This window comes from Vanellus vanellus, assembly GCF_965231255.1.
Source record: "Vanellus vanellus genome assembly, chromosome: 2".
Classification (NCBI taxonomy): Eukaryota; Metazoa; Chordata; class Aves; order Charadriiformes; family Charadriidae; genus Vanellus; species Vanellus vanellus.
Window position 1 is genome coordinate 105939858 of NC_138906.1, and position 12974 is coordinate 105952831.

Consider the following 12974-nt stretch of genomic DNA (forward strand, 5'->3'; position numbering starts at 1 on the left):
CAGGAACTACGCCGATCCCTCCAGCTCCCGCGTACAAAGAAGTACAAACTACAGCCCCTGTCTCTTCCCCACTAAGGTGCTGCTCCCCCCCACCACCCCGTTCCGCCGCCGCCGCTCCCCCTCCCGCCCTGAACCCCCAACCCCCGGAGGCAGCCACCGGGGTGTTTAAATCTGCAGCGGGGCTGGAGAAACCGCTCCCCCCGCGGCAATGCTTCCCGGCGGGTTAACCCCTCCCCTGCCGTGCCCGCGGCACCCCTCCGCCGGCAGCGAGGGCCGGCGCGGGGAGGCGGAGGGTGTTACCTGCCGAGCGCCGGGGTGCCTGCTGCTTTCTCCGCGGCATGCTGCCGCCGCCGCCGCCGCCTCGCCGCCCGCCGCCGCCGCAGAGTTTCCGCGCAGGACTCCTCTTCCGATCCCCCTCTTTTCATGCAGAAACAAACACACACGCACACAGCCGCGCACACACACACAAATAAAAAAAATAATAAAATGGGGGGGGGGGGGGGGGGGGGAAGAAGGAGGGAAGGAGGGAGGGAGGGGGAGGAAGGAGAAAAGAAAGCGGATTCAACTTCTAATTCCGCCTAGGAAGAGCGAGAGGGAGGGTGGGGAGGAATGGGAGAGAGGGAGAGGAGGAGGAAGGAGGAGGGGGGGGAGGAAGGAGAAAAAGTTTGGTCGGGTTCTCCGCTCGCCCGGTCCGGGTCCCCCCCCCGGGTCAGCTCCCGGCGCGGCGAGCGGGGTGCGCGGGGCGGGGGGGACGGCGGGGTGTGGGATGAGGCAAGCCACGGGCTGGTGACAGGGATGCCAATTTCCGCCGCCACTCCAAAAACTTGCTTAGGAAATGTTTTCATTTACAAGGTTAATTTTCCTCCCTCTCTCTCTCACACACACACTCTCTCTCTCTCTTTCTCTTTTAAGTTCCTTATAAGACAAAGCTCTTCAGTCCTCTCGGCAGCAGCAGCAGCAGGGAAGATGCCAGTGGAGATGTGCAAAATAAATAAGATTTGATCAGTTCAATCTGTAGCCCAAATCCATTATCATTCTTTCGTTCCTTTTTTTTTTTTTTCCTCCTCCTTTTCCTCTCTCCCCTTCTCCCCCTCCTTTCCTTAATCACTTCTTCGTCTTCTTCTCCTCCTTCTTCGCGCTGGAGAGCCGAGCAAGCGGCGGCGATGAGACGGTAAATTCAGTCACTCCCCCCCTCTCAGGCTTTCTCCGAGATCAAAGAGTCTCAAAGCGCAACTTTCTCGCTCGCTCGCTGGCTGGCTTGTTTCAGGCTCGTGGATTTGTGTGTTGTTGTTGCTGTTGTTGTTGGGTTTATTTTGTTTGTTTGTTTTTTTATTATTGTTATTATTATTATTGCGTTGATAATAGTTTGTTCATTGTGCAAAAAACGAGGTCGATCCAGTCTCTCCTTCTCCTCCCAGCACTTAGTCTAAGAGCAAGAAAGCAAATAATAAAAAGGAGTAAAGCCCCCATACATACATATACACCGGATGGGAAATGTCAGTCACTCCTCCACCTTCCAAACAGTCACAGATCAAACAGTGTCACCACCGGAGAGGACTACTTTTCTCTCTTGCTCTCCCTTTTTTTTCCTCCACAAATCGAAGCTTCTTCTCATACTAAATATAATGCAAACACATTTTTTTTTATCATGGATTATTTTTTTTGGCTGATCTTGATCTGCAACAGAAGAAGAAGAAAAAAAAAAAAAAAAAGAAAAAACAACACACACAAAAATTTGCCGAAACCAAGAAAAACCCCGGAGAGTGTGTGCAAAGAGGGAGGGGGGGGAGGAAGAAAAGACATTCACTGAGTGGGAGAGATTAACGTGAACTGTCCCCCCCCTAAACTCCTGGGAGAGAAAGAGATCCACTCTCCCTCTCTTCTCTTTTCACTGAAATATAACACACATTCGGATCCCAGGGCTCTCAGACAGTCTCAACTGATAGACAGACACATCGAGCTGCTTTTCCTGCTTCAGTTTGTTACTCCTCCTCCTCTTGCCCACGTCACCCTGACAATTACAAATAGGTCTCACACAAACCCATACCTGTCAATCTTTTTAATTGCTTTGTTTTCTTTTTTTTTTCTCCCCCCCCCCCTTCCCAGAGCTAAACAATATGACAAAAAAAGAAGTCTTAATACAGCGCGGCATAAAAGATTCCTCATGTGAGACACGCGTTGAGGGGGTTGTTATTATAATCCACTTGCTAAAGTGCTGTGCAAGACGCATGTGCTGATTTAACTTCAGCAGAGCTCTTGTTCCAGCAAAACTTAAAAAAAAAAAAGCAGATGATACCTCGCCGTGGCACACGTCTAACCGGCATTGAATTAAAAATGATTTGTGGGAGATTACAGTTCACCCTTACTTTAAAATACCAACAGATTGCAGAGCAAGAACTGCAGCATATGAAACATGCTGCTAATAGATTTTGCACAGTATGTGTCTGGGGATTTATATAATGTTAACTGCAAGAACAGAAGGGTTCTTCCCTTTCTTTTTTAAGTCAAGAAAGCAAATAAAAACCACCCAGCTGATTCCTGAAGGAAAACATTCGGAACTGCAATTTTGATCTCTTTCGGGCAGAAGGGGATTTTTATTTTTTTTTTCTTTTAATACCGCACAATTAAGCGACGAGCTGTTTATCCTGGTAGGATGGAGTTAATTCTAGGAATTACACGTGGGCTCCTCCGACATCGGTGCAACATCTCTATTACATTCCCTCCCTCCCTCCCTCCCCGCAGTTGTACCAAGTTGGGATTGGCGGCTCTATCACAACATTTACTTTGGTCCCCTGACCCAGTTGGTTTCCTGCGCAGGTTCCCTCTTCCAAACGTATTCTACAGCGAGAAATCTCGGGTTGTTCTTTTTCTAAGGAAAACAAAAACAAAAACGTTTTTCTGACAGTAACGGGGAGCGGGGGAAACCCCAGCGCCCCACACAGCCTGACAGCAGCCCGTTAACCGTCCCCTCCTCGCCGGAGGGGTGCCGCCCACCGCGGGCACCCCGCACAGTTCTGCCAGCGGCGAGAAGAGCTTCGCTTCTTTAAATCCCCTCAGGCGCCGCGCCTGACAGCCCGCGCCTCAGCCGCCCTCAACGGCCGCAACCGCCGCCGCGCGCGCCCCAGCCCCGGCCCCCGCGCCGCGCCCGCGCGCGGCAGCTAACGGCTCGGGGTTGATTCGTACCACCTTGCGAGGAAGTGAACGTTTCGCACGGAAGGGGCGGAGCCTCCGCCCGCCGGCAAGCGGCTCCGCGGCGGCGGCTAATAACAACACGAGAAGATTAGCTGCAACTTCTCTCCACTTCTCTAACCTTATTGATCTGATTATTTATCGTGCTTTCTTCCTACTTTTTTTTTTTTTTTTGGTAGAAAGATAACCTCTTTTTGTGAACTAAAGAACGGGGGTGGGGGGTAAGGAATCTGAGGCGGTTTTCGTTCTCTCTCTCCTGTTTCTTAAATCCCTTAGTCAGAGGCAGCGTGCAAATTAAAAGCAACCTTTAGGAGCAAATCCGGCCTTCCGTACCACCGGCCTCCCTGACAGACAGAGCACGACCCCGGCTGCCGTCCTGAGGCGCGGCGGCGGGGGCAGGCAGGGGCCGGCAGTGCGTGTGTGCGTGCGTGTGTGTGTGTGGTGAGGCGGGTCAGGCACAGCCGGGCGCAGCCGCTGCCAGCGGCGGGCTTGCGGGGCGGGCGGCCGCCGGAGAGGGCCGGCGTTGCTCCTCGGTAACGCTAGCGGCGGCAGAAGACGACCGACTGCCGGGGACCATCTTGCCGCTGCTCCTCTGGCGGCATTTCCGTGTGGCGCAGGGGCTGGCCGGGTGGGGAGGTCGGAGGCAGGCGGCGGCTTGCCCGCGCAAGGGCTCTTATTTACATACACAAATAGCTGCGTGCGGGGAGAGCTTCTACTGCCGGCTCGGTGGCGGTGGGACCTTGCGAGCTGCCTGCAGTAACCCCCAGCTGGAGCTCTCCCGAACGGGGGGCGGGGGAGGGGGGGAGAAGAGAACCGAGGCGTAGGGCATGAGTTTTAGCGCAAAAAGCGTCGCTTCGCTGAGCTCCCGGGCACCGCGGTGCTGGTGGTGGTGGCGGCGGCAGCAGCAGCCCTCCTGTGCCGCGGCGGGTCCCGCCTGGTCCTACTTCGGTGGCAACCGGCCGCGGCCCATCCTGGACATGTCCTATTCCCGTCACTTTCTGGATTTCCAGGGCTCGTCCATCCCCAGCTCCATGAAGAAGCTGGTGGTGACCAAGCTGAGCCAAAACTTCAGGGAAGCGGTCACCCTGCGGCAGGACTCGCCCGTGCCACTGCCGGGAGATGGAGACCTCCTTGTCAGGAACAGGTGAGCGCTCGCCCGCGCCCCGACCCCGGCCCCGGCGACTTGTCGCACCTTGTGGCCTGCTCCCTCACACATACTCCCCTCACTTTGGAGACCGGCTCCAAAGTTGTACCAGCTGCCATCTGGCGACTGTTAATTTAATTTTATTGTTGGTGGTTGTTGTTGTTGTTGTTGAACGGCTGGTGCTACAGTCCGGTGGCCCCATCCACGTGCGCGGGGGTGACGCTTCCTCCTCCTCCTCGTTCTCTGGCGGGTGGGGGTGTGTGTGGGTGGGGGGGTTGCGCTGCTCCTAGCGTACGCCTGCCCGAAGGAGGAGAAACACCTCAAGCCCCCCCCGTGTCAAGGCGGGGAAGAGGCAAGTTTTACGTTCAGCGAGCGCCGAGGAGGGAGTGAGACGCCGGGAAGCGCTTGCGAGTCCCTCCCCGGGCTCGTTACGCGCACGTAGCCCCCGGGGCGGGAGCATGTCCCCAGTCGTACCCACACGACTCTCTCGGGGACGCTAACCTATACCCGTGTGTCCCCGACGTCGTGATGTGCGTGCGAGCCCCAGCCAGCCGCTCTCCTCTGTGCGACCCCGCTGCCCCGCACGCCTTTTCCCTCCTCTCCCTTCCCCCCCCGGCGTGGCCCGCCCGCCGCTAACCCTCCGCCTGCCGTGACTCACCGGGGAGGCAGAGGGCCGGGGCCCGCCGCCCTGCCAGCCCCGGCCGCCACGGCACCACCCCCGCCTCTGCGCGCCAAAAGCGGGCGGCGGGCAGGGAAGGGGAGGGGAGGAAAGGGGAGGGGGCAGGGCGGCCCAAGGCGGCCCAAGGCTGCGGCCCGGCCCGGCCCGGCTGTCCTCGGCCTCGCCCGGCAGGACTGGAGCCCGCAGTTGTTGGCGGCTTTTAGAGCGGAGCCGGGTCGGGAGGAGAGTGAGGAGGTGACATTTTGCCTAACATAATACGCCGTAAATCCTGCGCCGGCGCTACGGCTGCGCGTCCGGCGCGGTGACCAGCTCGCCATGAAATGAAGACTGAGGACAAAACGTGCCCCCCCCCCCCCCCCCCCCCACACTGTCTCCATAAACCTGTTTGTTCTCGGTGGCTCCTTCCTAGGCGTTGCCGTTCCTTAAGCTAAAAGTGAGCCTTTTAAAGTTCAGAGGTTTCTCTGCCCACGAGGGGAAGCTGAAACTCTGGGAACTTCGGAGCAGAGAAGAGAGCAGAACTCAGGTTCTTGTCAAACAAGGAAATCGTAGTAACACATAGTTTGCCATGCTCTCCGTGGGCAGAGAACCTAAAATGTTAAAAGGCCACTATTGGCTTGAGAACAGTGACGGAGCACCGAGACAAACAGGTTTAGGAGACAGTGTGTGACTATGTGTGTGTGTATGTGTAATCTGTGTAATCTCTAGCATGTGTCCATATGTAACACGTAAATACATAGTAAAGAAGGGGTAGGGAGAAAGAACAGGCAGTCCTCCAGGAGCTGACGGGAAAGCTTCTGTGGCACTTTAATCCGATGCTGACATCTCCCACTAGGATTCCTGAGACCAAAATTCCCTCCAAACCTCAAAGTCTAAAACATTGTGTTGCTGCATCCACTAACGACCATGAAATAGCCATCGGGCTGGAGTTAAATTCCTTTTCGTGGAAGAGGTCGAAAGACTTGAGATAGAAGTAGCGGGTCTCTTACTCGGTAATGCAAGGCAGAGCGACATCCTTGTTTCTCAAATCCCCTCCCCCCAACGCACGCACTTGGAGTCTTTCTCACACACACATACACGCACACTCTCCCCCCCCCCCCCCCCCCCCCCCCCGTGAATTTTTAAAATTTATTCTCTTTTTTTATACGGCTTCCAGTGTAACTCTTCCTTTCTCCCTCTCTCCCTCCCTTTGCTGGGTGGGCTCCCTGGGTGCTAGGGGGACATGCACACCTTATGGTAAAAGGGCTGAGGCACAGAGCTTGTACCAGACTAAAAGCAGGAGCTGGTCCACAGATTCAGGCAGGCAATTACTGGGTTTTAACACATCAGCCTATTGCACACGTGTTCTTGTACAGACACACACATACGAGTGGGGACGGAGGGAAGGGAGAGATGAGTGATGAAGTCTAGATTTAGAGTTTATACGTTTTGTATTATTTGGGGTTCTGTGGCATTTCCTCTTTATTTATTATTATTTTCTGGGGAATATCACAGAAGACATGGGATCACGTTACTGAAAAACATTCTCTTCATGCGAGCTGCAGCAGGAAGCCAGTTCTGAATGTTTCCCCCTCTCTTGTCACTCTAGGGAAGCATTTTCCCATCCCAAAAGGATGACTCCCTGGCTTTATTTAGTTTTTTTTAAAAAAACAAGTCCTAAATACAACTATACATTTTCTAATAGGTAGAAACGTACAATTGAAACCAAAACAATAAAGGACTTGAGTTCCAAGAGTGCATTTGCGGATTTGTTCATTTTAGTCCCAGTCACGCCCATGAATAGTATTAATTGCTTTGAGCTTTTTATGCAAAACAATTCTCATCCACCACAATAAAATCTGCTTTTGGATTTAGAGGAATGGGAAATTAAAATGTGCTGAGTTCCTGTATGGATAGATATTTTAAAATAAGATGCAGTTAGGGGGAACTTTCTTCTCCTTTAGAGAACTAAGCCAGCAACCCTCATTTCTACTTTTTAATAAAGAAAAAATAATCCACCCTTTATTCAGAAAATCTTCAAAATTAAAAATCGATTTAAAGCAATTTTTTTTTTACTTCGATTCTGTGTGGGAGAGGAGGAGGAAGGGAAAAGGTGAATAAAAAGTCCTTGACGAAGCCATTTAAGCTTCGTGTGTCCGTTTGTCCTGTTTGGGGGCGGGGGACGTTTCTCTGTTTTATTGCAGGATAAGGACCCAAAGGCTATGAAGATTTGGTCCTTCTTAAAGTTGTTGGAGGATTTTTTGAGATTTTCTGGAGGAAGTGACACATTTCGTTTCCAAAATACCTGTAACGATTTACTATTGGGCGGGAAGATGGGGGAAAAGTTTACAGAAAAGGGAGTAAGATGGGTTGAGAAAGTTTTTGAACCAAGGGACTAATGGATCTCAGTGGGAAAAGTGGAAGGCTATTCCTGCTGAGTGTTTGGTCTAAATAATGTTTTCCTTGCATAGTACTGGTTTGGATGACTTTGTTTTGTCTGTGTTTAAGGCTGCGGTGCTGGTTTTCAGTGTCTCACGCTTTGTTGTGGTACGAAAAGCAGCATTTCCTCCCCTCGGCGGTGTCCTCCTGTTCTCTGTAACAAACAATACGAGGGGGTTCAACACTGCTGAGTACAAATAAAACGGGTGACTCAATGTGCGTAATTATTTTGGGAAAAGCCAGTCTCTAGCTTTTTTTCCCCCTTCAGGTTTATGTCTTGAAATGTTGAAGAAGCAAGCCTCGATTAGAAACTGCTAGATTAAGTAATACATTTTAAGTAAGAAAGTAAAACAAGACAGTATAAAAGATCTGGAAGGTCCTAAAATCCACCAGAACCCCAAGTAATTGTTACTTCCATGCTCTCCTTTTCTCAATCTCAGAAGTTATTAAACTCATCTTCAGCTTGTAAATCGAACTTATTCCTACTTTTAAAAGCAAAATAATCTAAGAAACGGCGGGCACGTCCTACCACCTCCCTTATGTCAGCTGGAATGACAGGGCAAATTAGACAATATGTTTTAATCCACACGCTGCGTACGATCATTTTAATGTGCGAGAAATCTAAGAGACTAAAGAAACTTAAAAAAAAAGAGAGCGAGAGAGCGCCCGTACGATGCTAACAGGAGTTTTGAGTTTGCACACAATAAAAAGGGAGTTTTAAAAAATAAGGGGGGGGGGGGGGGGGGGGGAGAGGGGACCTGGACGCAGGCTGTATTGATTAATAATGATGAGCCCAGGAGCCCAGGGAGAACCATTTCCCGTGGCCCAGCAGCCCCGCAGAGACGGAGAGGGAGCGGGTGCGTGTGTACGCGTGTCCCTGTGCATGCACACACGCGCGCGTGTGTGTGTGTGTGTGTGTGTGTGTGCAGGGGGGTGGGCGGCGGGGACGAGCCCCCCGCACAGCGGGACAGCGCACACGGCTTTGTCCGCCCCAGTCCCCGCCAGCGCGGAGCGGGCAGCGGCGGGCAGGGCTGCCCTGGCCCGCCGGCCCCTCTCCCGCCGCAGAGCTCCGCCCGTTCGCGATTAGGGACGGCGTCCGGTAGCCCGGACATCCCTCGCCGGCTGCCCCAGCCCCGCGGAAAGCCCCCGCACCTTGGCCCGGCGCGGCGCGGAGGCGGCCGGGCGGCAGCAACCTGTGCGCCGCGGGCCCTCGCAGCCGCACGGACAAGTTGCGGTGCAGCCCGGGCGGGGAAGGGTTTGCATCCTCTCCGCCTCCAGAACAAAAGCACCGGTGCGTGTGCCGGAGCCCTCCGCCCGGCCCGCTGCACCGCTCAGCCCCTTCTCCGCACGCAAAGTTGTTTTTTTTTTTTTTTTTTTGTCCTCAGCCGGTTATTTACCTGCCTTTGTGCTCTCCCCCCGCTGCGGTGCAGCGCTGAGAAGGGGGAAACTCCTAGAGGGAGGGAGACGGGGGCTTGTTACTATTACCAGTGCTCTGCCCCCCTCTCCCTTTCTTTAGGGTGCGCTGCCCCAGCCAAGGGCACGGCTGCTCCGCACCCTGCGAAAGCAGATGGGCGCCGGTAGCGTGAGGAGGACGTCTCAGCCCAGCGGGGAGCCAGGACCTGCCTTTCGGGTTGGGGCCGGGGGCTGGTGCGGGGACAGAGTGAGCTGGCCCGACGGCTACCGAGAGCCCCCCCTCCCCGATTGGGCGAAAGGATGAGACCGGAGCGGGGGCGAGCACGGCTCCCCGCCGGCCTCTGTCCCCCCTCAGCTCCCTTCCGCAGAATTTGGGGTGTAAAAGCAGGAGGGCTGGTGCAGCGCCGGCACGTCTCGCCTCCGTGCTCCGAGCCCTTCGCCCTGGCGCCCGGGGGACACGGTTTGCCTCGGAAGCTGCTGCTCCGCTACCAATTTTTACACATCTTTTAGCAGTATTGTATGGGAGTTAGCTTAAAGGAGGATAATAGGGGAATTTTTGTACCTACGAACAAGACGTGGGCATTTTTTGTGGCGGCTGAGCAGTGAGTTAAAGGCAGAATTAAAAAGAGCGACGGTCACTTTCACCTATTTTATGCATGGATATGTTTATGCGTACGTGTCTTTTTATATATAACACATTACGTTGGTGAAAGTTCGAGGCTCCCCATGCTATAAAGAATGAAGGATATCAAACCGAGCAAAGCGGTTTTAGTTCTCCTTGCTCTGTGTGCAAGCCATTTAAAACTACACTCACATATGACTTGAGCCTATTGCTAACTGCAGCGGTTAAAAGTGCGCTGTTTGCATACTTCTGCAGCTTTTGCATGGTATCAAGGACACCTTTCAGGTTGTCACTTTCACATGTAGTAACAGTCCTGGTGTTTTCTGTTGGGTGTGTTTCTTTTTCACGTCTTCCAGTTAACAGGATCTTCCCCAGTCTCTCTTCCCTTGCCTGCATAGGCATATTGTTATGGTTTTTAAAATAGAAAGTGTTACTAAAATATTCTTTGTGTTTAAGCTAGATCGTAACATTCTTTTAGGCGTTATCTCCTAGTACTTAATCAAGTTGTGAGAATGTCTCTATCTTTTTCTAAAAAAAAAAAAAATAATTGGCATCCATTTTCACCTGTTAGAGGTCAGTAGGACTTGATACTCAGTCTTATAATTTTAGTCCTTCTGTGCAAGGTTGTTTTGATGTGTTGCAAGTAATTTATATAAAGAAAAATATTTTAACGTTGACATTAGCTACATCAAAAGGCAAATTTGCTGTAGTGACTCCATCAATTAAAAAGTACTTGCCTACAGTAACATGACCTTGCAAATGACATCGATAGTTAATATGATCGTTAGTCATTAACAGTATTATTATATTCAAAAATGTAAATTTGTTGCCAGAATCAACATATTTACCGCTTTGCACGTTTTATTCTTCTGTGTTTTCACATCTTGTATAAAGTAGTCAATTAATTTTTATCCTTTAATCTTTTACAAAATTATTTTTAGTTTGCTTAGTTTGGTCATTTGGTCAAATGGACCTGAGGAAAATATAAGTTGCTTTTTGGTTTTTTTTTTGTTTTGTTTTTTTTTTTTGTTTTGTCTTTTTTTTTTTCTTTTAGCAAATTTATCTTTCTTTCTAGAGTAACAGAACGTAAACTACAAAAGTCTTGATGGAAGTAGTCTCTGGAGTGTACTCATTATTCAAAATATACCAATAATGAGAAAAAGTCTCATCCCACAAATTTAAATTGAAGGTTTCTCATACGACGAAGACTTGGTAAGGAATAAATCTCGTTAATACATTTTTGTTTTCTTCTAGATTTGTCGGCATTAATGCATCTGACATAAACTACTCAGCTGGTCGATATGACGCATCAGTTAAACCCCCATTTGATATAGGTTTTGAAGGTGTCGGTGATGTGGTAGCGTTAGGACTCAGTGCTAGTGCTGATTATACAGTGGGTCAAGCCGTGGCCTACGTGAAAGCAGGTTCCTTTGCCGAATACACAGTTGTGCCTGCCAAACAAGCAGTTCCTCTGCCCTCTGTGAAACCCGAGTTTCTTACTTTAATGGTAAGTGGCGCTACCGCATACATCAGTTTGAAAGAGCTGGGAGAGCTATCTGAAGGCAAGAAGGTTCTGGTGACAGCAGCGGCTGGAGGAACGGGCCAGTTCGCTGTGCAGCTTGCAAAGAAGGCGAAATGCCATGTAATTGGAACCTGCTCCAGTGATGAAAAGGGTGGTTTTCTGAAATCCATTGGCTGTGACCGTACGATCAACTACAAAACTGAAAATGTTGAATCTGTTCTTAGGAAGGACTACCCCGAAGGTGTGGATGTAGTGTATGAATCTGTTGGGGGAAAGATGTTTGACTTGGCGCTTAACTCCTTGGCTACCAAAGGGCGCCTGATAGTTATTGGGTTTATTGCTGGCTACCAAAACCCTACTGGCCTCCAGCCCATTAAAGCAGAGTTACTGCCAGCAAAACTGTTGAAGAAGTCTGCCAGCATCCGGGGTTTCTTCTTGAACCATTACCTTTCCGAATACAAAATGGCTCTGAAGCACTTGCTCAAGATGTATGAAAGAGGAGACCTGGTTTGTGAGGTGGACTTCGGAGACATGTCTCCGGAGGGCAAGTTCACTGGCTTGGAGTCTGTATTCCGTGCTGTAGATTACATGTACATGGGAAAAAACATTGGAAAAATTGTGGTTGAATTACCTCACTCTGTCAACAGTAAGCTGTAAAAACAGAACAATGATATAAATCAGAAGAGAGAAAATGGGCACTTTATGCCTCAGAATTACTAGAAACAATTTCTTTTTTAAGCTTAGTAGTGGATATTATATTAAAAACCAGCATTAAGGTGTTAATAAAAAGTTTTGTGTTTTTTTTTTCTTTTCTTAAAAGTACTTAAATTGGTGGCTGTAGCACGGACTTAATGGGCCTGTGTTAGATCCTGTCGCTCAGGCTAGTGTGAGACAAGAACATTGTTCTTGACAGAATAAGTCTTGATGCAGAGGCAGATTTAGTCTGTCAGACTGGTTTGATAAGACTTTATATATAGTTCAGTTCAGAAAAAAAAATATAATCTTCCAGCGATTTTGATTCCATGATTTAAAAATAAAATTGTTAGAACAAGACTAAGTAAAGAGTCGTATCTTATGGTTGCTCTATTAATCTCTTGAAGTTTCTGGAAAAAAATATGCTCTTGATTTTTTGTCACAAACACGATAATCATAAGTCAGTTGCATCATGGATCATAGTAATATTCCTTGACTGGTTACACAGGGAAAATTTATCCTCCAATTCTGACATGTCAGTAATATTAAGGAAAGCAACTTGACTTTTTTTAATTATGTGTTTCGTAACTATAAACAACTGTGCAATTTTCTTTTAAATCTTTAACTACGAGTTGCAACATAATCTAATTTTTTTCCCTTTTCATTTGCTACTGTTACCTTTTACTGTCTGGTCTCCCCTTTAGTCAGTATTACAAGATTACTGGAATGGGGTTTTGAGCCATGTTCGCGTGCGTTCAGGTCCTGTATGTGTTTTGACAATTTAATAAAGTTAAAAAAGCTATTTAAATGTTTGTGGCATTTATTCATATTGATAGTTCTCGCTGACTAGCTCCTTTGTAGGTAATCTCTGTGTTGTAGAGTTCTTTGACCGATGATACTTGATGGGACTTCCCAGAATCAGGCTGCTACTTCTACTTTTACCAAATATTGCTTCTGCAGAAGCCCTTTTACAAACAGCAAGACCGTTTTAAATCTACGGACACAGTACCTCATACACAAACTAACGCTCAGCCATAGATTATCTAGTGGGTGCAGTTAAAAGGTTTTGTAAAGTTTTGAAAATTCTTCCTCACGTAATAGATATTAGTAACGGGACATACGGTGGGAATTCCAGCTACAAGTGTAATATTTTCCAGAACAATAAAATACTTTAAAGTATGCTTGCTCTACATCTTTTTTCCATAGCAAACGGTTAAGATCTTAAAGGCCGATTTTGCCACATCTTTTTAAATTATATACATTCATATGCAGTTGGAGAGAGGGAAATTTCCTAAAA

At 49.4% G+C, this 12974-nt stretch overlaps 2 protein-coding genes across 4 annotated transcripts in view; one reads left to right on the plus strand and one right to left on the minus strand.

Annotated features, from left to right (window-relative positions):
* The window catches only part of TSHZ1 (teashirt zinc finger homeobox 1), a gene marked incomplete at its 5' end in the record, with an annotated part of 52880 nt that extends 52540 nt beyond the window's left edge, over positions 1-340 (minus strand). The window contains one exon of the mRNA XM_082479640.1: positions 301-340. Coding sequence (XP_082335766.1) covers positions 301-340 — 40 coding nt within the window. The remainder of the gene's footprint in view (positions 1-300) is intronic.
* A 3039-nt stretch (positions 341-3379) lies between these two features.
* Positions 3380-12473, plus strand: PTGR3 (prostaglandin reductase 3). 3 transcript variants are annotated; one of them, XM_082479045.1, is made up of 3 exons: positions 3380-3410; positions 4200-4333; positions 10717-12473. In XM_082479045.1, the coding sequence occupies exons 2-3, from the start codon at positions 4221-4223 to the stop codon at positions 11639-11641; spliced, it is 1038 nt and encodes a 345-aa protein (XP_082335171.1). In that variant the 5' UTR covers positions 3380-3410; positions 4200-4220; the 3' UTR covers positions 11642-12473. The 3 variants fall into 3 exon arrangements, with proteins under 3 accessions (XP_082335171.1, XP_082335169.1, XP_082335170.1); XM_082479044.1 differs by lacking the exon at positions 3380-3410 and adding an exon at positions 3718-3817; XM_082479043.1 differs by lacking the exon at positions 3380-3410 and having other exon boundaries at positions 3693-4333.
* The last annotated feature ends 501 nt before the right edge of the window (positions 12474-12974 follow it).

What these genes read in the sequence shown, in the direction of transcription:
- PTGR3 (XM_082479043.1), top strand. Translation starts at nt 4,017, where the DNA reads ATGAGTTTTAGCGCAAAAAGCGTCGCTTCGCTGAGCTCCCGGGCACCG. An exon ending in GACCTCCTTGTCAGGAACAG is followed by an intron (nt 4,334 to 10,716) that starts GTGAGCGCTCGC and finishes GTTTTCTTCTAG; the next exon opens with ATTTGTCGGCATTAATGCAT.